This window comes from Leptonychotes weddellii, chromosome 4 (genome assembly GCF_054177405.1).
Source record: "Leptonychotes weddellii isolate Sample4059 chromosome 4, ASM5417740v2, whole genome shotgun sequence".
NCBI classification, from domain to species: domain Eukaryota; kingdom Metazoa; phylum Chordata; class Mammalia; order Carnivora; family Phocidae; genus Leptonychotes; species Leptonychotes weddellii.
Genome location: NC_138372.1, coordinates 25,115,178 through 25,140,866, shown reverse-complemented (window position 1 = coordinate 25,140,866; position 25,689 = coordinate 25,115,178). Strand labels below are relative to the sequence as shown.

At 41.9% G+C, this 25,689-nt stretch overlaps 1 protein-coding gene and 1 long non-coding RNA gene across 2 annotated transcripts in view; one reads left to right on the top strand and one right to left on the bottom strand.

The window, feature by feature from the left end:
* LOC145721236 (uncharacterized) overlaps positions 1-11,314 on the bottom strand; it is a 29,181-nt gene extending 17,867 nt beyond the window's left edge. The window contains exon 1 of the long non-coding RNA XR_014144799.1: positions 11,199-11,314. This is a non-coding gene — a long non-coding RNA (uncharacterized LOC145721236). The remainder of the gene's footprint in view (positions 1-11,198) is intronic.
* A 2-nt stretch (positions 11,315-11,316) lies between these two features.
* CLSPN (claspin) overlaps positions 11,317-25,689 on the top strand; it is a 32,383-nt gene continuing 18,010 nt past the window's right edge. The window contains exons 1-9 of the mRNA XM_006732552.3: positions 11,317-11,455; positions 13,931-14,039; positions 14,547-14,995; positions 15,602-15,769; positions 17,263-17,340; positions 17,672-17,744; positions 19,231-19,339; positions 19,524-20,101; positions 24,604-24,795. Of these exons, the coding sequence (XP_006732615.2) occupies positions 11,432-11,455; positions 13,931-14,039; positions 14,547-14,995; positions 15,602-15,769; positions 17,263-17,340; positions 17,672-17,744; positions 19,231-19,339; positions 19,524-20,101; positions 24,604-24,795 (1,780 nt within the window). The 5' untranslated portion in view covers positions 11,317-11,431. The remainder of the gene's footprint in view (positions 11,456-13,930; positions 14,040-14,546; positions 14,996-15,601; positions 15,770-17,262; positions 17,341-17,671; positions 17,745-19,230; positions 19,340-19,523; positions 20,102-24,603; positions 24,796-25,689) is intronic.

Below are 25,689 nucleotides of genomic sequence, written 5' to 3'. Positions count from 1 at the left end.
TAAATATTTTATTTATTTATTTGACAGAGAGAGAGCAGCGAGAGAGGAAACACAAGCAGGGGGAGTGGGAGAGGGAGAAGCAGGCTTCCCGCGGAGCAGGGAACCCGATGCGGGGCTCGATCCCAGGACCCTGCGACCATGACCCGAGCCGAAGGCAGAAGCTTAACGACTGAGCCACCCAGGTGTCCCCCCTTCCATGATTCTATAAATGGAATTTAATGCAGTTGTAAGGATCTGGGTTAGGATCATGAAAAGACTTTACTGATAGTTGGTAGAGGGTCATCAGCATGAAAACCTTTTCTAGAACACTCTCAGATTTTCTTCAAAGGATTTATTTTTCTGGGGTGCCTGGGTGGCTCAGTCGGTTAAGCACCTGACTCTTGATTTCAGCTCAGTTCATGATCTCAGGGTTGGGAGATCAAGCCCCAAATCATCCATGCCCAGTGTGGAGCCTGCTTAAGATTCTCTCTCTCCCTGTCCCTCTGTCCCTCTCCCCCCTTCACCCTCTCTCTCTTTCTCAAAAAAAAAAAAAAAAAGAGAAAGAAATAAAGAAAACAACCCCCCCAAACCAAAAGATTTATTTTTTCTAAAATAGCAGCTCTTCTCTTTATCCCCCAACCACACCTGTCATCCTTTAACCCTCCCTTTTTAATAAACTTTTAAAAACTGAGTTTTAACTGACATATAACATTATATTTGTTTCAGGTGTACAGTGTTATGATTCAATATTTGTATACAGTTGACCCTTGAACAACATGAGTTTAACTGTGTGGGCCCACCTATACGGGCATTTTTTACAGTATAGTGCTGTAAATGTATTATCTCTTATGATTTTCTTAATAACATTTTCTTTTCTTTAGCTTTATTGTAAGAATACAGTACCTACAGGCTCTGCACTCAGCGCAGAGTCTGCTTGAGATTCTCTCCCTCTGCTCCTCCCCCTGCTTGAGCTCTCTCTCTCTCTCTCAAATAAATAAATAAATAAAATCTTAAAAAAAAGAATACAACACATTATACATACAACATACAAAATATGTGTTAATGTACCGTTTATGTTATTGGTAAGGTTTCTGGTCAACAGTTAAGTTTTTGGGATGCCTGGGTAGCTCAGTCGTTAAGCGTCTGCCTTTGGCTCAGGTCGTGATTTCAGGGTCCTGGGATGGAGCCCTGCATCAGGCTTCCTGCTCAGCAGGAAGCCTGCTTCTCCCTCTCCCACTCTCCCTGCTTGTATTTCTGCTCCCGCTATCTCTCTCTCTGTCAAATAAATAAATAAAATCTTAAAAAAAAAGTTAAGTTTTTGGGGAGTCAGAAGTCATATGTGGATTTTCAAATGCATGGGGAGGTCAGCACCCCTAACACCCCACATTATTCAGTGGGCAATTGTATATTTTGAACTGATCACCACAATCTGTCACCATGCATAGTTACAATTTTTTTTCTTGTGATGAGAGCTTTTAAGATCTACTCTCAGCAACTTTCAATTATGCAATATAGTATTATTAACTACACTCACTGTGATGCACATTATATCCCCAAGACTTATTTATTTTATAACTGGAAGTTTGTACCTTTTTAAAAAAGATTTTATTTATTTATTTGTGAGAGAGAGAGCGCACGAGCAGGGGGAACAGCAGGCAGAGGGAGAAGCAGGCTCCCAGCCAAGCAGGGAGCCCGAAGTGGAACTCAATCCCAGGACCCTGGGATCATGACCTGAGTTGAAGGCAAACGCTTAACTGACTGAGCCACCCAGGCATCCCATGAAGTTTCTACTTTTTGACTCCCTTCACCCATTTCACACACTCTCCACTCCCCTGCCCCCACCTTGGACAAACACCAATCTGTTCCCTGTATCCATGAGATCTATGAATTTGTTTTTTAGATGCCACATAAAAGTGAGATCATATGGTATTTGTTCTTCTCTGACTTTTTTCACTTAGTATAATGCCCTGAAGATCCACCCGTGTTGTTGCAAATGGCAACATTTCATTCTTTTTTATGGCCAAATAATGTTCCTGTGTGTGTGTGTGCATCACATTTTTAAAAATCTATTCATCCATCAATGGAAAGTTAGTCTGTTTCTATGTCTTGGCTATTCTTTTTTTTTAAAGATTTTTTTTTATTTATTTGACAGAGAGAGACACACAACGAGAGAGGGAACACAAGCAGGGGGAGTGGGAGAGGGAGAAGCAGGCCTCCTGTGGAGCAGGGAGCCCGATGTGGGGCTCGATCCCAGGACCCTGGGATCATGACCTGAGCTGAAGGCAGACGCTTAACGACTGAGCCACCCAGGCGCCCCTGTCTTGGTTATTCTAAATAATGCTACAGTGAACATGGGGGTGCATATATCTTTTCAAGTTAGTGTTTTCATTTTCTTCAAATAAATACCCAGAAGTGGAATTGCTGGATCATATGCTAGTTCTATTTTTAATTTTTTGAGGAAGTGGCTGCACCAACAGTGTACAATTTCCCTTTCCTCCACATCCTCACAAACACTTGTTATTTCTTGTCTTTCTGGTGATAGCCATTTTAACAGACGTGAGGTGATATCTCATTGTGGTTTTGATTTGCATTTCCCTGATGATGAGTGATGTTGAGCACCTTTTCATGTACCTGTTGGCCATCTGTATGTCTTCTTCGGAAGAATGTCAATTCAGATTGTCTGCTCATTTTTTAAAATTTTAATTTATTTTTTAAGTAGTCTCTATACCCAATGTGGGGCTCAAACTCACAACCCGTAGATCAAAAGTCTGATGCTCCAATGACTGAGCCACCCAGGTGCCCCCTGCTCATTTTTTAATTGGATTTTTTGTTCTGTTTTTATATCAAGTTGTATGAGTTATTTATATATTTTGGATAGTAACCCCTTATAGATATATGATTTGCAAATATTTTCTCCCATTCAGTAGGTTGCCTTTTCATTTTGTTGATGATTACCTTTGCTGTGCTTTTTAGTTTGATGTAGTCCCACTTCTTTATTTTTTCTTTTGTTTCCTTTGGTTTTGTGTCAGATCCAAAAAATAATCAAGAACAATGTCAAGGAGCTCACCACCTATGTTTTCTTATAGGAGTTTTATGGTTTCTTACATTCCAGTCTTTGATCCATTTTGAGTTCATTTTTTTTGTGTACAATGTAAGAATGTGGTCTAGTTTCATTCTTTTGCATGTGGCTCTCCAGTTTCCCTAACACCATTTATTAAAGAGACTGTCCTTTCCTGTTGTTGTATTCCTGGCTCCTTTGTTGTAAATTAATTGGTCATATATTCACAGGTCTCTCTCTACCTCTCCATCCCCCCACCCCCTTTAATGTAAGCTCTACACCCAACACGGGGCTTGAACTTATGACCCCAAGATCAAGAGTCACATGTTCTACCAAGTGAGCTAGCCAGGTACCCCATTCATAGGTTTATTTCTGAGCTCTCTACTTTGTTCCATTCATCTATGTGTCTGTTTTTATGCCAATACCATGCTGTTTTGATTATAATAGTTTTGTAATACAGTTTTCTTTCTCAAGATTGCTTTGGCTACTTGGGGTCTACTCTCTAATCCTTTAACATCCTTTATTTTTCTTCAAAACATTTATGACTACCTGACATTATATTTGCTTATTTGTTTATTATCTATCTTCTGCTACAAGAATATAATCTCCATAAGAGCAGAAATATTGTTTAAATACATATCTTCTATGCCTGACCCATGGTAGGGGCTTGTTTCAATTATCTATTACTGCATAACAAACCATACTAAAATGTAGTGGCTCATTTATTTGCCCATGATTCTGTCATTTGGCTAGGCTTAGTTGATCAGTTCTGTTCTTGGTCTCATCTTTGGTAACTTACATGGCTGCATTCATCTAGAGGCTCAGTAGGGCTGGATAGTCCAAGATGGTCAAGTCTAGCAGGTAGCTGTTGGCTAAAGTGCCTTTATTCTCCTCTATGAGGCCCATACAATAAGATACCTGAGGTTTCTTAAATGATAGCCACAGTGTTCTAAGATAAAGAAAATAAAACCTGCAAAGTTCCTTAAAGCTTAGCCTCAGAAGCTCTATATACAATGATACTCTCCCTATATTTTGTTCATCACTGCAAGTAACAAGGACAGGCAGATTTAAGAGACTGAGAATTAGATGGGAGGCATAGCAAAATCACATTGAGAAAGGGAGAGGACACAAAGAGCTGTGATTATTCTAGCAATCCATCACAATGTTCAGTAAAGGTTTGTGGAGTGAATGAATGACTGTCTGAAGTTCCATGCTTCATATTCAAGTTCTGCTGTGATCATACTTCCCAGAGCACAGATTTCATATCTTTCCCGTAACACTCATCACAATCTGCTCTGTGTTTTCTATCCTCAAAGGAAGTTACCTTGTCTCATTCTCTCCATATATTCTGTGTATCCAAAAGATATTCAGTCTCCAAAAAGACACTCTATAGATCCTTGAGTTGAATTTAATTCAACAATCTTGACATCCTATCCCCTACCTTCCATTCCATCATCTCATGAAGTCACTGATTGAACAAGTCCCTGAAAATTCTTATCATCATTCCTGTCTCGGTGCCCTTACCCGTTCCATCTTCCCTGCCGAAAATACTCTCCTTTGGGGCCCCTGGCTGGCTCAGTTGGTAGAGCATGAGATTCTTGATCTCGGGGTTGTAAGTTTGAGCCCCATGTTGGGTGCAGAGATTATTTTAAAATAAAATCTTTTAAAAAAATACTCTTCCTCTATGCTTATTTCACTTAGCCACCTTGGCCCTACCCTCTAAATTCCGGGGGGGCATTATAACAACTGTGATAAATCCCCTGGTTGAATACCACTAATAAAACCATCCTTTGGGCTTATAGTGGGAAAAATGTTGTTTTGTCTGTCCAGTACCATCTCCTGTCTTAGGAAGTGTTTCTTCCCCAACTATACTGTGCTTGAAGGAGTTACTATATTACTGTAACATTCTGTCCTTCTAGGTACAGTCCAATTATCTGACATGTCTGAAGTAGGCATTAGCCTACCCAAAAGCAGGTGCTGAAATTTAATAGAAAGCAGGAGTGGAGCAGATCACCTTTGTCCTTCTGTGATGGAATCCCCTTCCCTAGACACACATATATGCGTAGAGTCTCCCTAGACTGGTTGAGGAATATGTGATTGAAGTATAATTGACCAAGTGCTGAGGATGCTGATGTCTAAATAAACACTCTTCTCACCACCAAGCAATTAAATGTCTCTAGGGCTTTAGGGGAGGGTTGGGTCATGAAAATACTTGGGTTTTTACAAAAACTGAAGCCAAAAGCCTGAGGAAAAAAAGACAATAAAGCAGGACAGAGGAATTGTTCTTACACATTTCCCCCGCCTTGGGTACGTAGCCAGAAAGGAAAAGAAAATTAAGGAGAAATTATACTAACAGGAAACAAAAAGCTGCTGAGCTGAGGTTCCGGGTACTTCACAGAGAGCAGTTTGGAAATGGAATGGAGAGATGAGCCTGTGCCTGGGGGGCACCTCTTCAGCCACCAGGAAAGCTAAGAGAGAGAGCTCCAATGTGGACAATGTGTGGACAGGGGGGGTCTAGGAAGCTCTTTGTTCCCAATCCATCTCCTTCTCTCCATTGCTACTATCACTGACCTAGTTTAGGTCCCTCTAATCTCCCACCTAGACAACTGGTCTTCCTGCCTCCAGTCTAATCCCCTTCCAATCCAGCCTTCATACCCTGTCAGAATAATCTCTCTCAAACACGTATCAAACCACGTTGCTCTCCTTCTTTACAACCCCCGCCCTCAACCCCAGAAGGCCAGTTCATATTTGCCTAAAAACTAGACTGTAAGCATAGCATGCCAGACTTTTTTTTGTCCCCTGTTTAACTTTCAACCTTCTTTCTGGCCATTCCCCCCTCCTCACCCAAACACATACCCTGGGCTCTAGTCATACTGACTTACTTTCAGCTCCCCAAACGCAACACGCTTTATCAAGCCCCTGTGCATACCTAAGCGCCTTCTCCTCCCTCTGCCAGCCCAGAGAGCTGCAATCCATCTTTAAAACTCAGCTCAGGAGTCATCTCCCCATGGCTCACCCCAGGCAAAGTCACTTGCCTTTCTCAGGGCCCCACAGCTACCTGTACACACTTCTACTATCACCCATGCGTATTTATTTGCCTGTCTCCAACCAACAATGGGAAGTTCTCCAAGAACAAGACTGTGTTTTATCTTCATAGTCTCTGTGTTTAGGCTTAACATAGATGCTCAAGGTCTGTTAAATGAGCGGATGAATATTGGATAGATACTTGAGCTTGCCAAAAGTTGCAGTAAAAGAGCTTCTGCATACAAAATAGTGGAGAGCGTGTGTGCTGTTGTGCCTTGGAAAAGGCCCTGAGTTTTGGTTTTGTTTTTTAGGCCACGGTATTTTAATCATTCATTCAACAATTATGTAGTAAGCACCCCTTATGTGTCAGGTCCTGTGCCATTTTTAAAGGTCAGGGGGTACTTAAATTAAGCCAGAAAAACAGCCCTGGCCTTACAATGGGGCACTCTCCAGGAGACGATTAAACTGTATGGAGTTACGGCATGAAATTATTTTTTATTTTTTTAAAAGATTTATTTATTTATTTGAGAGAGCGATAATGAGAGAGAGCACATGAGAGGGGGGAGGGTCAGAGGGAGAAGCAGACTCCCTGCCGAGCAGGGAGCCCGATGCGGGACTCGATCCCGGGACTCCAGGATCACGACCTGAGCCGAAGGCAGTCGCTTAACCAACTGAGCCACCCAGGCGCCCCGGCATGAAATTATTTTTAAGAGCAGATTCTGGGAGATGCAATTATTTCACCACACCAAAGGAAAATTTAAACAATTCTGAATAATTTTAAAATGAAAAAAAAAAAAACCCCAACAATTTTTTTTTAGGGTAGAGTGGCTACAGGCAATAGATGGAATGCCATGACCAAGGACTGCCACATGGTGGCAGTGCTGCTCCAAGGATAAAGACTCGGCGGCCCAGGACTTGAGAAAAGTAAGCCACTCCTCACACTCAACTCCAGAAGAATAGTAGTACTAAAACTTTAACATGGGAGGCTTTCTCAATTTGCAGAAAAGGTGAAATAAAATATATAATTTAATCAACTTTCTCCTCCAAACTTTCATAAGCTTTTGGAATCTGCTTTTGTCTTCCAGCGAGCAAATATAAATATAACTTCGGAATGGGCTGACCATGTTAAATCCTGTGGCTTATTTTCTCATAGACATGTAATCTCAGAATTCCTTTTTTATATTGATTTTGTGTGACATAAGGATAAATCCTAGTAGTGAAAATGTTTCCTAATTTCTATGACCAGATTAGGTGTGGTCAGTACTGCAAAATATTTCCTTTAGACTACCATACGTCCAGGTGATCTGCCAAGTAAACCCATTTGAGAGTCCATCTGATCTGATTGGATTGGATCCAGTGTTTTCTACTTATAAATAATGAAAACAAGGCTCTGAGAAGCTAAACCACTTACCTAAGTTTACAAAACCCTTTATTGGACAGGTTCAGACTAATCTCTGCAAAGTGAACACCGCAGAGATTTCCCTTACTACCATCAACTTCATAAACAGAGCTTGTTGGATGACTTGCTTTATTTATTTATTTTTAATTTTTTAATTATCATGTAATGTATTACTTGTTTCAGGGGTACAGGTCTGTGATTCATCAGTCTGACACAATTCACAGTGCTCACCATAGCACATATCCTCCCCAATGTCCATCACCCAGCCACCCCAACCCTCCCACCCCCCTCCACTGCAGCAACCCTCTGTTTGTTTCCTGAGATTAAGAGTCTCTTATGGTTTGACTCCCTCTCTGGTTTCGTCTTGTTTCATTTTTCCCTCTCTTCCCCTATGATCCTCTGTCTTGTTTCTCAAAATCCTCATATCAGTGAGATCATATGATACTTATTTTTCTCTGATTGACTTATTTCGCTTAGCATAATACCCTCTAGCTCCATCCACATAATTGCAAATGGCAAGGTTTCATTTTTTGATGGCTGCATAATATTCCATTGTATATATATACCATATCTTCTTTATCCATTCATCTGTTGATGGACATCTAGGCTCTTTCCATAGTTTGGCTATTGTGGACATTGCTGCTATAAATTTGGCGTGCATTTGCCCCTTCGGATCTCTATATTTGTATCTTTGGGGTAAATACCCAGTAGTGCAATTGCTGGGTCACAGGGTAGCTCTATTTTCAACTTTTTGAGGAACCTCCACACTGTTTTCCAGAGTGGCTGCACCGGCTTGCATTCCCACCAACAGTGTAGGAGGGTTCCCCTTTCTCCGCATCCTCGCCAACATCTTTCATTTCCTGACTTGTTAATTTTAGCCATTCTGACTGGTGTGAGGTGGTATCTCATTGAGGTTTTGATTTGGATTTCCCTGGTGCCGAGTGAGGTTGAGCACTTTTTCATGTGTCTGTTGTCCACTTGGATGTCTTTGCAGAAATCAGACTCGCTTTAGATTAGCACAAGTTAATGTATAGAGTAAAATGTTTCCCCTTCCTAACTCACTCATTCCGCTCATTGTCCAAATCAGAGCTCTCTTTCTTTGTTTTTCTGGTGACTAAATAGGTGTTTTTCAAAGAAAGGAAAATGCTAATCACTTCTGAAAATGCTAATATCAGGAGTATTATCTCATTTATTCACTTCCAAAGGGAGTTCGAGAATAGTATAGTTGTCAAGTGACCGAATTAGTTCAACAAATATTAATTTGCTACCATGAGCCAGGTATGTTCTATGCCCTTGGTTCTCAAAGTGTGGTCTCCATACCGATGTAGCATTAGCATCATCTGGGAACTTGTTGGAAATGAAAATTCTCGGGCCTTGGGGCTCCTGGGTGGCTTAGCTGGTTAAGCGTCTGCCTTGGTCTTGGGTCATGATCCTGGGGTCCTGAGATCCAGCCCTGTGTCAGGCTCCCTGCTCAGCTGGGAACCTGCTTCTCCCTCTGCCCCTTCCCCCACTCCGCTTGTGCTCTCTTGCTCTCTCTCTTAAATAAATAAATTTTTTAAAAATCTTAAAAAAAAAAAGGAAAATTCTCTGGCCTCACATCAGACATACTGAATCAGAAACTCTGGGAATGGGGTGCAACAACCTTTCTACCAGCTCTTCAGATCATTCCAATGCATGCTCAAGTTGGAGAACAACTATTCTAGATAGTGAGGGTATGGTGTTAAAGGAAACAAAGTGCTTGTCCTCTTGGAGCAACAATATCCAAATAGATAAAAATAAAATTTCAGGCAGAGATGTTATTGGGAAAAGCAGAACAGGGGATGGAGGGAGAATGGAGAAGGGGCTCAGGCAAAGTCTCCCTGAGGAGTATGAGCTCTGGAGTCAGATTGAGCAGGGTGTGAATATTGGCTCCACCAGTTACTACCTTTAAAGGTTTAGTCCCCTGCTAAAATGGAGATAATATATTACTTACCTTACAAATTTACTCTGAAGGCTAAATAAGATGTTTGCAAAATTCTTGCAACTGTGTCTGTCACAGGGTAAGCCCCCGATAAATGTTAGCCCTCCATATATGAAGGAGGAGTGCTGTAGATGTATATTTGGAAATCATCAATGTAGAAATAGTGAAGCGGGTAGAAATGTGGCTAGACGGATGGGAGAGAAGAAGATAGATAATGGGATCTTGGTGGGGGGCAAAAGTGAATTGAGAAGTGGTGAGGAGGTAAAGAAATAAAGATGAGGAAAGAGAACGTTTATCTGAACCCGCTAGAGCTGGAAATTTGGAAGAGGCCAGTGGATAAGGTAACTAACTATCCTGGTTTGCCTGGGACTGAGTATCTCGGGAGGTGGGATTTTCAATGCTAAAACTGGGAAAGTCCTGGGAAAATTGGGATGAGTTGGTCACCTACCAGGGGATAGGCTCATGAGAGTGAAGTAACTACTGTGGCCTTTCTTTCTTGGTGCTCTCTGATCTCCTCCTTACAGTAATATTGTAAAGTACCTTCCAGGAGCTTGACTCAACCAGAAGCCAGAGGTCAAGGGAGCTTGGGTAATGCAGTGGGGAGAAGTCAGCCTTGCCTGGACAGAGCAGGATAAGGAATGATAGAGAATGGACCCGCAGGGGGAAAAGATAGTAACCAGCATAATGACAAGGGATTAGAATTGTCTGGGATTAGTCTGACTCCAGACGTTTTATTCTTTTTTCTTGCCTTGTCTAAGGAGTCTAAGAATGGACTGGTAGGTGTTTTCTGTATCCTCAAATTAACCTTATTTTTAAAAAATATTTTATTTATTTGAGAGAGAGCACAAGCAGGGGGAGGAGTAGAGGGAGAAGCAGACTTGGAGCCCAATGCAGGGCTCGATCCCAGGACCTAAGCCGAGGCAGACGCTTAACCCACTGAGCCACCGAGACGTCCTCGAATTAACTTTCTTCCTTCCTTCCTTCCTCCCTCCCTTCCTTCCTTCCATTTATTTGCCCGAGAGAGGGCGCGCGCGCGCGAGAGGGCAGAAGCAGTGGGAGCAGCAGGCTCCCTGCTGTGCAAGGAGCCAGACGTGGGACTCGATCCCAGGACCCTGGGATTATGACCTGAGCCGAAGGCAGATGCTTAACCGACTGAGCCACCCAGGGGTCCCTTAGATTAACTTTATTTTTTTTTTTATTTTTTTATTTTTTATTTATTTGAGAGAGAGAGAACACCTGAGAGGGGATAGGGTCAGAGGACAAAGCAGACTCCCTGCCGAGCAGGAAGCCCCATGCGGGACTCGATCCAGGGACTCCAGGATCATGACCTGAGCTGAAGGCAGTCGCTTAACCAACTGAGCCACCCAGGCGCCCTCTTAGATTAACTTTAAATAAAATTATAAAGGCTATCCAAGGATATTCTTTGGTATCTGAGCAGCCCATAAAACTTTTCTTTGTCGATGTTCAGTGGCGTGAATGCTATGTACAAGAAGGAGCAGGTAGGGGGATCTAGCTGTTCCAGGGATGGAGGTCCCGGAGAAAATCCTCATAGGTGCCTTCGGTTTCCCTGGGACCTTCTCCCAGCTCACTTCCCGCTTGGAGGGCTTACACCTCAAAATGCGCTGCGGCAAGGGCCAAAGGTCAAAGGCCACCACTCGCCTGGTACCACCTTGCAAGGCCAGAGGGCCCCTCCGTCCCACAGACGGGACCCCCCCAGCCTCCCCTTAGTTTCAATTGACTGGAAGAGCCGGGACCCGCCAACCCAACCCAGATTATACTTGCGGGGCTGGCCGAAGGCGCTTCGTGATTGGTAGGACAGGGTGGAGGGCGTGGCCTCATGTAGAAAGACTTCTCCGGATTGGTGCGAATCCTTAGGGCGGGGCCTTCACTCTGGCTGGGCGCGAAAGCTCGAACAGTGTTGCCTGACTGGAGACCGCGGGAGCAGCTGCACCCCGGCTAAGAGAACCGAAGACCTGCTCGGTTACAGCAAAGCGACCGGGAAGCCGGAGTCATGACCCGCGAATTGTTTTCTGAGGTGAGTTCGTACATAGGCCGCCATCCGCAGCTACAGAGGCCTGGCGCGGTGGGGTGAGGTTGGGTAGGGGTCTAGCCGGGCGGAACGGGTCGCGGAGGATGGGAGGACTACAGCTCCCGGCGTGCACCGTGGCGGCGCGCGGTTCGGTCTGGCGGGATGCCCCCGCGGCCAGGTGGGCTCACGACTCTGTGGTCCAGTCCCGCGCTGGGCTTCCCGCCCCTCGGTGCGCGTGGCAGCGTCGCTTGTGGCCTCTGCGGCGCGCGCAGTCCGCTGCCCAGCGGTTCCTCAGCGGGCCCCGCCCGTCCGGCCTCCCCTTTGGCGCGTTTCCTGCCGCCGGGGCTCTTCCTTGTTCAGCTCCCCAAAACAGAGGGCTGACCTGGGCCGCTGGGTTGCGGGGCGGGGTTCCCCGGAAATGGACGGCGGGAGTCTCTGGGAGTTCGGAATTGAGTGTGCAAGGGGACTTTGAGGTCATGCACGGGACCCCGGGAGAAGTAGCAGTCTCTGGGCTTCCCGGCTGGTGGCTGGCTGATCGCTGGCGGGATTGGGCATAGAAGCAGATGATTCCAGACCCGTGTTCTTTCCTGGGGCCGGGACTAGGGTGAGACACTAGCCTTGGGAGCATAATTTAAGAGAGCTCCCAAAAACTCAGTAATTAAGAAAGTATTTTAATGCAGTATTTTTAAAAGTAAAAATTAAAGCAAAACCCTGCGGTTGCACTACATGTCACCCTCCCCTAATCCTGGCCCTGGTTCCAATAAAACTTTATTTACAAAAGTAGTTGGGTGACTTCATGAGCCATAGTTTATCAATTTGATTTTTTTTAATATTGCACTAAGATATTATCTTGATTACTGAGGTTTTTAAGACTCGACTCTGTCCTCACCCTGTTCCTGACCCTGACTGTTGCTGATATTGGTACAAATTGCCTAGAATAAAGTGATTAAGAGCATCACCATGTATTGAGTTATGTGGTTACCTAAATTCAGTTCTGCATCCACAAAAAAAAAATCTTACTGCTTTGGATTGTTGGGAGAATCATCAGCACATGCATGATGATCCTTAGTGATTCCTCAGTACTTGTTACCTTTGGTTATTATTTAAATAATTGTACCAAACATTTAAATCAGTTTAATAGTTGTTTGAGAAACCATTAAGGTGGGTAGTGCCCTACTACTTTACAGATGTTGATATTTACCCCCCTATTTAAGTCCATTCAGAGCCCTAAGGACACCAAGGATGTAGGAGATCTGGCCTCTAGGATCAGCCTGGTCACTACCTGGTCAAGTCACCTAATAACACACCCGTACTACTTATTATTTTTTACTTATGACTTTTAAAATGGTTTTATTTGGAAAATTTCAAGCATATACAAACATAGAAAGGCTGGTATAATGAAACTGTCACCTAACTTCAACAGTTAATCAAATCATGCCAATTTTGTTTCATTTATAGGCCCACTCACTTTCCCCCTCACTGGATTATTTGGAAGCAAATTCCAGACTTCATTTCATCCACAAATATTTCATTATGCATCTCTAAGATAAGGGCTTTCCAAAACAGATAACCACAAATATTATTACCACACCTAAAAAATTTAGAATTGTTGCTTAATACTAAATATCTAGCTAGTGTTGAGATTTCATTGACTCATATATATACTTTCAGTTTATTTGAATCAGGATCCAAAGTCTGCATATTGCAATTGTTGATAATGTGTGTGTATATATGTATCTTAACTCCTCCCTCCTCTTTTTTTCTTGCAGTTTACTATTAAGGAAACACATTGTTCTATAGTTTTTCACATCTCGATGCATCTCTGTGATGTTATTTAACATGTCATTTGGATACACTGAGAAGCAGTTCAAACAAAAAACATATAATACTTGATTCTTTTTGTTTAGGTACCATTACTCAAAATAAAGCATTGGTTCTATAGCATTCTTCAAAGGTGAACAATGAATTTTTGTGTTTTTTTGCTCAGTAATTCTTTTTTTTTTTTAAGACTTTATTTTTAAATAATCTCTACACCCATTGTGGGGCTCAAACCCACAACGCTGAGATCAAGAGTCACATGCTCCACTGAACCAAGCCAGCCAGGCGCCCCTTGTCCAGTAATTCTTTTTTTTTTAATTAAATTAAATTAAATTTATTTATTTGACAGAGACACACAGTGAGAGAGGGAACACAAGCAGGGGGAGTGGGAGAGGGAGAAGCAGGCTTCGTGCCAAGCAGGGAACCTGATGTGGGGCTCGATCCCAGGACCCTGGGATCATGACCTGAGCCGAAGGCAGACGCTTAACTAGTGAGCCAACCAGGTGCCCCTTATCCAATAATTCTTAATGTCATCCCTTCATTGAACCATTATATTGGTGTTTTCCTTACTTCAGCCTTACGATCCTATGATTTGTGTATCATTATGTACTTAGAGCTTTTTGTCACCAGCTGGTTAATGCCAAGTATGTTCTTATTTTCTAGGTTCACCTAGAAATCAGTGATCCAAAGCTCATTTCACAGGAAGAAGCCGATAGCCCTTCAGACAGTGGACAAGGCAGCTGCGAAACAATTGTGCCCTTGAGTGACAGAGGTTTGTAATAGTGATTTTATTTTTAGGAATAGAATAGATTGGATTAATTTCATTATTCTCTTGGTTCATTAAATTGTTAATGTCTAACCTTATTGTTTGTCTTATTTATTATAAAAACAAAATAATAGTGCTTGTACCCTTTTGACATTAACCATTTCTATTATGTTATTGAATAAAATATATAAAATGTCTAGAAGCTATCACTGCCTTGTTGAATGCATTCATCCTTTAATAAAAGGATTTTTAACACCTGCCAGAAGAATTAGAACAACTTTACACTTTGTAAATATATATAATTATATTTCTCAGTAAGAGACATTTTTCCAGGGAAAATGTTTTTCAAAACCTATTTTTAGATTTGCTTTGCTACAATCAGTTCTTAGTGGTAGTTACATAATTTCACAAGGTGACATAGCACTTGGATAATTGGATGTTTTTGAGGAGCAGTGGGACTAGGAGGAGGGCCAAATGACAGTAGACCTCTAAAAAAAATTATGTTTCCTCCAGATTCAGATGAAGAGATATTCGTGAGTAAGAAATTAAAAAGCAGGAAGGTGCTACAAGACAGTGAGTCTGAGAGAGAGGACACAAATGCCTCTCCAGAGAAAACTCCCTATGACAGTGTCGAGGAGGAAAATAAAGAGAATTTATATGCCGGAAAAAATGGAAAAGTCAGAAGGATTTACAAAACTCTGGCAGACAGTGCTGGAAGTGACATTGAGGAGTCTTTGTATCAGGAAAATCTTGAAACTCGGGTGATGCCTTGTTTAGAGCGGAGTCTCCAATCTGAAAACTCTGTGGACTTCACAGTTGACAGAAAGATTTCCAAAAAACCCAAATGTGATAAAGAAGGAATTGAAGGAAAAGCAAAAGTAAAATCAAAGAGAAGACTTGAGAAAGAGGAAAGAAAGATGGAAAAAATCAGGCGACTAAAAAAGAAGGAAATGAAAAATGAGGTATATTTAAAAGAATAAATTTGTTCTTTCTAAGGCAGATGAACTTAACATCTTAGAAAAAGTTGCTTTTAGTTCTTGAGGTTTCTGCACTCAGAATATAGCTTTGAGTAGACTCTTTTGCATTGTGAGTAATGAGATATGTAATTTAAAACTTGTTGGTCTCATTCTCCATTTTGGATAAACCGGGGACACTTCCAAATAAATAGGCTTCTGATTTTCTTTTTGAGCACATGGAGTAATTGCTGCCTCTGATTTGATGAAAATTAACTTTCAGAGGAGAATTTTTTAGGTATCCATAAGTCAGGTCTTGTTTGCTAACTAGAGAAACCCTCCTCAAGTTTTATGAAGTAGTTGCCTAATAAGTATTTAATTGACTTTTCAAAAAATATATATACTGTTATTAAGTTGGTTTGGGACAGTAAAATCACAGCATGGACCTCAAAGGATGACTGTGGGTAGGAACCAGGGAGAATGTTCTAGAATGCCATAAATGTGTCCACTGATGTAATATGGGCTTTTTATGGCCTGATCAAAATTACCTTATGATGTTGTGAAATATTGGAGTTTGGGTGATTGGATTTTGTTTTTCCTTTATGCATTGTCCAGGAAGATGATGTGGAACAGCCATTTAATGACAGTGGCTGTCTTCTTGTGGATAAAGACCTTTTTGAAACTGGGCTGGAGGAGGAGGAGGAAAATAACTCTGCATTGGAAGATGAAGAGTCATTAGAATCGATAAGGGCAGCTGTGAAAAACAAAGTAAAAAAGCACAAGGCAAGTAGATGATGGCAAAAGAGCTAACCCACTGCTTCTAACCTTTGCTTTATTTTCTAATTTACTGTTGGAACCTTTTTTTTAACTGAAAAAAAAAATGTGGCAATTGATTTAAGTTTTTTGGCTGTTAATTTTGGAATTAGGCAGTACAGGTGATAGACATGCTAACTTGTGTGGAAGCTAGTATTTTTTTTTTTTTTAAGATTTTATTTATTTATTAGAGAGAGATCGCGAAAGAGAGAGCATGAGCAGGGGGTAGAGGGAGAAGCAGGCTCCCCGCCAAGCAGGAAGCCCGACATGGGGCTCGATCCCAGGACCCTGGGATCATGACCTGAGCTGAAGGCAGACGCTTAACCAACGGAGCCACCCAGGTACCCCAAGGAGCTAGTATTATGACTGCCTTCATAGGAATGTTAGGGGAAAAAAACGTGAGATACTTTATATTGCATAAGAAGCAGGTAAGTAATGGGGCAGAGATACAAATTTTATAATCCTGTGGCCTCTATGAAATGAACCTAAAGTGTTTCTGGAAAGGTATCAAAGAGAAACAACAGTCAAATATCATTGTCCTGAGTGTTTGGAAGCATAGTTGTTCTGTTCTTGCTAAGATTATCTTTAGTTCCCTGGGAGTCATTGTCCCTCCTTAGGGAAAGATATAATAAAGAAGTCTAAGAAATGAGAGCCCAAGCTCCATTTGAGACAGCAAATTTTTTTCTAGGCTTTATATGGATGCTGTAGGTTTAAAACTTTCTATTTGATAATTATTGGCTTGTTATTAACAATGATGTGATGTTGGGATACAGAAGCAATCTTTTGAGTAAGCAATATCCTGTTATTTCAGTTTAACTTTTTTTTGCTTTTTTTTTTTTTTTTAAGATTTTATTTATTTATTTGACAGAGAGAGACACAGCGAGAGAGGGAACACAAGCAGGGGGAGTGGGAGAGGGAGAAGCAGGCTTCCTGCGGAGCAGGGAGCTCGATGCGGGTTCGATCCCAGGACACTGGGATCATGACCTGAGCCGAAGGCAGATGCTTAACTGACTGAGTCACCCAGGCCCCCCCCTTTTTAAGATTTTATTTATTTATTTGACAGACAGAGAGAGCACAAGTAGGCAGAGCGGCAGGGAGAGGGAGAAGTAGGCTCTCGCTGAGCAGGGAGACTGACGTGGGGCTTGATCCCAGGACCCTGGGATCATGACCTGAGCCGAAGGCAGCCGCTTAACCGACTGAGCCATCCAGGCACCCCTAATTTTTTAATAAAATATTTATTTCCTTTAGAGAGAGAGAGTGATCAAGCTCAAGTGGGGGGAGGGGCAGAGAGAATCCCAAGCAGACTCCCCACTCATCACGGAGCCCCACACAGGGCTGGATCCCATGACCCATGAGATCATGACCTGAAATCATGAGTTGGTTGCTTAACTTACTGAGCCACCAAGGCACCCCTTCAATTTAATTTTTGTCCATGTTTTTCACCTTGTAATCTTCTCTTTTAGAAAAAGGAACTGTCTTTGGAGGGTGGGGTATGTCCATTTGAAGAAGAAACTGAGTTATCGAAAGGCACCATAAGGAAGGTGAGATGGAGCTCTATATAACTGTCATGTTGATTTCTTTCCCCAGGAGATTGTGAATTTCTGAGGGATAAATATTTTATCATGTCTATCATATTTTCCTGGTACCCAAGATATTGCTTTGTACATAGTAGGGACACAAATATGGATTTTGTTGAGTTAATTCTATATGATATGCAAAATAAATGATCTCCTTGAGTTTATATTGTACTGAACTTATTAGTGCTTACTTTTCTTTCTCCATCCTCTTTTCTTGGAGAGGGCAAACTCTTGAAGCATGAATATCTTTCTGGATAATAGCATTAATGCAGTCTCACTTTTTGTTTTCTTTAAGGAAAGGAAGGCAGCCAGATTAAGTAAGGAAGCATTAAAAAAACTGCATAGTGAAACTCAGCGCCTTATTCGAGGTAATGTAAACCACTATAGTAACTTTAAGGCAAATCACAATAGTTCTTCATAAGCTCACCTTAGCTGTTGGGGATTTTTTTTTTTTTTTTAAGATTTTACTTATTTGAGAGAGAGGGAGCGCCTGCATGAGTGGGGGGTGGGGCAGGGGGAGAAGCAGACTCCCCACTGAATAGGGAGCCTGACACAGGGCTCGATCCAGGACCCTGAGATCACAACCTGAGCTGAAGGTAGACGCTTAACCAACTGAGCCACCCAAGCGCCCCTAGATTTTTTTTTTTTTAATTTCTACACCAAATGTGGGGCTTGAACTCAGGACCCCAAGATTAAGAGTCACATGCTCTTCCAACTGAGTTAGCTGGGTTCCCCAAGAGGGATTTTTGTGTTTTTAACACTCCTAGTATGAATTATAATAATCAAGTTTAGAGTTGATCTTGGTGAATGGCCATTGTTCTAAAGTCCCTCGAACATTAGTATAAACTGAGAAAATTTCCAGAACTGTGTTAGTGGTAAGGAGGGAGAGGTTTTTTTAATGGTTTTCTATGGACCGGCTATATCAGGATCCCTTTGGGAACATTTCAAATGTGTAAGTTCTTAGGTCCACAGAAATTCTGATTCATTTGGCTCGAAGTGGGGTCCAAGAATCTGTATTTTTTTAAACTTTTTTTTTTTTTTGAGAGGGAGAGAGAGCATGAGGCGGGTAGGGGTGGTGGGGGAGGGAGGGGCAGAGGGAGAGAGAGAGAAGCAGAATCTCTACTGAGGACACTGGGATCATGACTTGAGCTGACAGCAGATGCTTAACCCACTGAGCCACCCAGGCATCCCAAGAATCTGTATTTTTATTTTTATTTTTTTATTATTTTTTAAAGATTTTATTTATTTATTTGACAGAGAGAGACACAGTGAGAGAGGGAACACAAGCAGGGGGAGTGGGAGAGGGAGAAGCAGGCTTCCTGATGAGCAGGGAGCCTGATGCGGGGCTCGATCCCAGGACCCCGGGATCATGACCTGAGCCGAAGGCAGATGCTTAATGACTGAGCCACCCAGGTGCCCCGAGAATCTGAATTTTTAAAAAACTTCCTGGATTAGTTTGATTTCACAACTAGGTTTAAAAGCCACTGGTCGGGACACCTGGGTGGCTCAGTTGGTTAAGCGGCTGCCTTCGGCTCAGGTCATGATCCTAGGGTCCTGGGATCGAATCCCACATCGGGCTCCTTGCTCAGTGCGGAGTCTGCTTCTCCCTCTGCCTGCCACCCCCCCGTTTGTGCTCTCTCTCTCTCTGACAAACAAATAATTAAATCTAAAAAAAAAAAAAAAAAGCCACTGGTCTTCAGGGAGTTCTTTTGTACTTAGATCCTGTCTTTATTAAAGCCAGATTGCTTTCTGTTTCTGGTGATGTCTTTCACTGTACTGTTTAGTTAACTGAATATGAAGTGACGTTTCAGAATATACAGTATATGTATTTGCTTGTTTTGTTCCATTTTATAGAGTCTGCACTTAATCTTCCATATCATATGCCTGAGAATAAAACCATTCATGATTTCTTCAAACGTAAACCCCGACCCACTTGCCAGGGAAATGCCATGGCACTACTGAAGTAAGAATTCTATTTCCTTGTGATTATAATTTTTGTAAATATTCAGTTTTGTAACAAACATCTGATGTAAAAAGTTCAGATTCTTCCCTCTCGTAAAACCGATTTAACTGATATCATTATGTGCTGATATGAGAGTTTCACACTTAGGGTAATTTTCAACTTCAGCTCATTTTCCCTTTTCTAGGTCATCTAAGTATCAGTCAAGCCATCCCAAAGAAACCACAGACACTGCAAATACAAGTGAGAAGAATAATGACCACCATAACAAAGATTCTGATCAGACAACAGGTGCAGGATATGAAATGGAAATTAATGCACTCCCTGCAGCTTTACAGGAACCCCAGATCACTACTGGATCAGATGAGTCTTGCAGTAAGGATCTGATGGGAAGTGAAGAACAAGAAATTCAGGAGAAACAGAAGCAGAGTGATGATAGACCTTCACCCGAGGACAGCTCCGTGGCACAACAGGAATCCAGCTTCCTTGGGAAGGAGGACAATGAGGAGTATCAGGCCGGAGGGCTTGTGGCACCTGAACTTCATGCTGTGGAGGGAGAAGAAGGCCTGAAGAAAACAGAAGAAGCAGATGAGAAGGTGGAGGAGCCCGGGCAGCAAACTAAATCAATAATTGTGCCACCTGAAAAAGCGAGGAGGTTCACTCTGGATAGACTGAAGCAACTGGGGATAGATGTTTCCATTAAACCTCGACTGGGTGCTGATGAGGATTCCTTTGTGATACTTGAAGAACCTGAAACCAACAGAGGTAATCCTTTGAATTGTGGGACGCCTCCAGAGTAATTTATTCTGGCACCTTTCTATTATTTGCTACTATGGAGGATAGGGGGAACCCAGGAGGAACCCGTAACCACACATGATCCTATTCTGTAGATGTACCACATATGGGTAAAATTCTATTTAGATAAATTTGGCAGGGCATCAGAGTGTTCTCAAGCTTGTTTAAAATGGAAGCCTGTTGACAGGTTAGTATACAAAAAAGGTGCATCGCTGTTGTATTATGGTATGACATTCAAAAAAGCATTATTCATTTTTTCACCGTTAAAGGGAAACATTTTGGTTCAGTAAATTGTCTGCAAAACTGAATTTCTTTTTTCCCCGACTCATTTAACAAATATTAAGCTATCCACGACATGCTAGGTTCTGTAGGGCATACCAAGAGCAATCTGACATTTATCGTACATTTAAGCTACTTACACTCTTGTAGGGGAGATAAGTATGCAAATAACAGTAATGCAAGAGAGAAGGTGGAAAGTGACATCTATAATGAACGTGTGTCACTGATGATTGGAAAAAATGAAGGAAAGGGAAAAGTAGTCTTTGCTGAAGGAAACATTTAGAATAAAGTGCTGTGGCAGTTTTGAGGAAGAATTAATTTCTTCCAATAGGTGGTTAAAAGAAGGCTTGAAGAGTAGGTGGATGTAATTACTTGTTCATTGCCTTTCCCTTTATACTGTGAATAGGAATCTCCTGGCTTATTCCCTACTCTATCACCAGTGCTTCCACAGTGGATGACGTATTACAGGCGTTTATATTGGATGAGGGAATGAATGAATGATCCTTCAAGACAGTTCAAATATTACCATATTAGGTAGACTTCCTGACTAGTAGGTAGAATTGGGTGTTCCCTCCTCTGAATTGAGGCAGTATGGCATGATAATTAAGAGCTTAGGCTCTGTAGCAAGACCAAGGTTTGAATCTGGACTGTGCTTTCCTTGTGATTATAATTTTTGTAAATATTCAGTTTTGTAACAAACACCTGATGTAAAGGACCAGTTCCCCCCACTGACAAGAGAATTCCTTGCTCAACCATAGTTCTGTCACCAGCAAATATGAAGTTTAACTGTTTAACCTTGAGTGTGCTGTTTGACCTCTCGAGCCATCTTTTTTTAAGGAAAAAAAAAAGAATATCCAGTTCGCAGGGCTATAGTGAAGATGTGTTGAAATAAGGCATAGAAATAGATAGCATAAGGAAGCACTCAAATAGTGGCTCCTACTTCTATTATTAGTGAAATTACTTACATCATAACCATAATAACTTATGGTTGGCAGGTGCTCTTTTCATCCACAGTATCTAGTGTGTAAATTATGCCCAGTGAGTCTTTGAGGATTGAAGGGATGGGTTTTTGGAAGTGGAGAGGACATTCTTGGAAGGGACAGAGCAAGCTCTGCATGGTGCATATGGGGAGGATGGATAAGTCCGTTTGACCAGAGCAAGAACCAGCATAGCTCCATTAGCAAAGAAGCAGGGGAATAAGCTGTTGCCCAGAACACGGAGGGAAAGTTTCGTGATTTGGGACTAGAAGTTATCTAAACAGTCCCAGAGTAAGAGAGGGGGAAGAAACATCTCTTAAATACTTAAAATACTAACTCCTGTGAGGTTTTTTTTATTTGGGATTTGAAGCTCTCTAAATGGTTCTGGACTGAGACAGGAAAGGGAAGAAACCTTTTTTTTTTTTGAGTACCTAGTACATCAGACACTGATAGATTCTCTATTATTGTTCTTAATTCTCACAGCCCCAGGTATTATTTTGCAGTGAAGAGACGGAGGCTTGGAGAGGTTGCGTCATTTTTCCAACATTACACTTGGTTTATATAGGGAACTAGCACAGTGCCTGGCACGTTGTAGCCTTTATTTTTAACTCAAAATATGTTTTCCTTCAGAAATAGTATTTGACGTGAAAGTTGGGTTTCCATGTCAGCCAGTTCCATGTGTATGAACTAGGATCGACTTTTATTTATCTGGGCAATAAACTTTTTTCTAGCATCGTGTCGGATGCTGTGTACACAAGACATAGTCCCTGCTCTCAAGGAAGTTAAAGTCTAGTAAGAGTGACAGGCAGGCACACAGACCATTACAACACAACTGGATGGTAAGGGCTGGGTATACTCTGAACCTGGAGGAAGGGTACCTTCCTTGGAATACCTCGTGGGGAGTCAGGGAGGCTTCTGAAAGGAACCGATACCAGAGCTGAGTCCTGAAAGCCGAGTAGGAGATACTAAGGCAGAGAGGTGAGGGAGGGCATTCTTGGTGGAGGGAACAGACCCGTAAACGACCCAATGGTGACAAGAGAGAACACTGGGTGTTCTGGCGAACTGGAGTGAAGATTGCAAAGGCATTGAGGATGGGTAACTAGAGGCCAGATCTCGCAGGGCTTTTAGGCCATGGGAGGAGCTTTACTTGCGCCTTTTGTTAGCAGAGGACCACTGACAGATTTTTAGCAAAGGAAATGACCTAATCGGGTAGTCATTTTGGGAAGTTCAATCTGGTGGCTAGTAGGGTGGACAGGGGAAGGGGTTAAGAGTAAAAGCAGTAGGAACAGCTTAGTTTCCTTAACCTCACATAGAATAAAGTTTCCATGAGAAAAGGCACGTAGATCTCAACTTTGGGGTGCCAGAAATGTAGGACTCCTGCTTCCTGCAATAGTGTAGGTAATAATCTCTGCCCTTAATTCTTCTACTTTCTGGACTAAGAACAATGGGAATGAGAACAGTTTTAGATTCAAGCTGCTGGTGGTGGAGACCTGAGCTGGAGCAGACATGAATGGAGCTGGACAAAGACTGATGGAGGGAGAGGAGCTTGAACAGGGATTCTAGGGTGAGGGGGAGGTGGTTGAGTCATGTAGTAAAAGGCAAGGAAAGTAGGTGCCCAGGTGCATTGGAGATGAAGAGCTTTAAGGAGCCTGACTTTCTCCAGAAGAATGAAGGCAACTCCTCTGCCTCACTATTATTTTAGGTCCCAAGCAAATCTTCCTCCACATCCATTTGTTTTATTCTGTTGGTGCCAATAATGACCTGCTCATTTCTGTTACCTTTCCACATCCATTTCCCCATTGCTTCCTGCCTTACTGAACTGCTATAAAAGCGGGTGCAAACTTAAATCTTCTCTCCCTACACGTCTGTTTGTCATGTAAACATACTATCCTTTGGAGCTGGGTTTTTGCTACTAATAATGCTAGGGACTCAGAATGAAAAGGTTTCCTTCCGGTTCTTCTGTTCCCTTCGAGGGAAGGAAAAACCACATCTAGATGCTAACCCCAAAACTACTAAAATACAATTCGAGTGCGTTTTAGAAAAAGAACCAAACTTGGAGTGTTCTGGACATTTTATATGGAAGAGAAGGCACGTGAAGATATCTAGATCCCTCAACCCCAAAGGAATCTTTTCTCTTTATAACTGTCAGCTCTCTTAAAACAACCCACTATGGTATGATGTCTTAAACAGAGACATTAGGTGATGGTGCCAGGTAGCAGCCAGCTAAGGGGGAAGAAATTCTGAGCTACTGTAGCAATGGGGAAGTGGGGAGAGGCCCTACTGCCGTTGGGCCACTGAACTTACTGCTCCCAATATATATATTCCCCTTTGCATACAAGTTGGGTGTGTGGTATAGAGGCCACCTGTAAGTAGGATTTCCTTCCTGATGATACTGATTATACTAGTATTACAGTTTCACCAACAGACTTTTCCAGTCCTGCTGCTGAGTTACATCACTGACTGGATGGATTGTAATTTTTTTTTTCCTTTTTTTAAATTGACCTTGCCCATATTTAGTAAGATTGCTAATTAATAGTGAAATGTTCAAAATAGGGAAATTTTAAAAAAGAGGCTGGAATCTATGAAAAATTAAGCCATTGAATGACTGATAATTATGGTGTTGGTTCTATCAGTGTAATACTTTTTTTTAAGAATTGCGTACATTTATCTGAAACTAATAATACATTATATGTTAATTGAATTTGAATTTTAAAAATGAAAAAAAAGAATTGCATACATTTAGAGACTTCAATTATAAATTTCTACCCTAAAATGATTTTTTTTTAAAGATTTTATTTATTTATTTGACAGAGAGATAGAAAGCACAAGAAGGCAGAGCGGCAGGGAGAGGGAGAAGCAGGCTCCCCGCTGAGCAGGGAGCCCAATGTGGGACTCGATCCCAGGACCCTGGGATCATGACCTGAGCCGAAGGCAGACGTTTAACCGACTGAGCCACCTAGGTGCCCCTACCCTAAAATGATTTTTGAAGTATACTGAGGAAGAACAATTGCAACATTTCATTAGTTTGGTTAAGTTACATGAATATGAATTTGACATAGGTGTTAGTAGCAAAGGAGTTTTTGGTGTCTTTGGGTGTTCTTTTTCCCGCTGCAACTTTGTTGAGCTTAAAAACTTAGCTTATGATTCTTAACTGGAATCTTAAAGGAAAGAGTTTAAGCATGGCAAACTGACATACTGGTTGGTCTTTGGATCTAGAACTGGAAGCCTTGAAACAGCGTTTCTGGAAGCACGCTAACCCAGCGGTCAAGCCCAGGGCTGGTCAGAAGGTGAATGTGAACATCATAGTGAAAGACGTGGACACTGATGGCAGGGAAGAGCTGAAGGCAGATGTGGTACCTGTGACTTTGGCAGCTGAGAAGCTGGATGGAGCAAGCCACACAAAGCCAGGTATTTGAGTTCATGTTTTTGTTTGTTTGATTCCTTACACTTTGCACTCTGGCAGGTCTTTATGGCTACTGAAGACCCTGTAGTGAAAAGTTCTAGAATCTCTTTCCTTGGACACTTTGGAGATTGGATAGTAGTACCTGTGGCATGATTCACATGAGCATTGCTTAGATGTGTGGGGTGGGTAAGGTGACTTTATTTCCAATTGTCTTTGTCTTACTATAAAAAACAATAAATAAAGGTGCCTGTCTGGCTCAGTCGGAAGAGCGTGCAACTCTTGATCTTGGGGTTGTGAGTTTGAGTCCCCCATGGGGTGTAGAGATTACTTAAATACATAAAAAACTTCAAAAATCAATACATTAATTAAAAAATAAAAAACTATAAATATCCATTGTAGGAAATACAAAGAAAGAATAAAGAAAAAGCTTCTACGATCCTCCATCAGAGACACCTATAACTATATTGTGTATCCTTTTTTTAAAAAAAGATTTTATTTATTTTAGAGAGAGAGCATGGGCACAAGCTGGGAGAGGGGCAGAGAGAGAGAGAGGGAGAGAGAATCTCAAGCAGACATCCTGCTGAGCACAGAGCCCCACACGGGGCTTGATCTCACAACCCTGAGATCATGACCTGAGCCGAAATCAAGAGTCCATCACTTAACCGTCTGAGTCACCCAGGCATCCCTATTGTGTATCCTTTTAATCTCTCTTTGCATGCTTGTATGTATGTTTTTAGAAACAAACAATAATGTGATCATACCATGCATTCTGATTTCTAATCTACTTTTTTGTTTTAACAATGTCTGTTGTCCCCACTTCCACTTTGAAAGTACAATTAATATATCACGTAGAAAAAAATTAAGACACTGTGGAAAATGTATGAAATGGAAAATTAGTC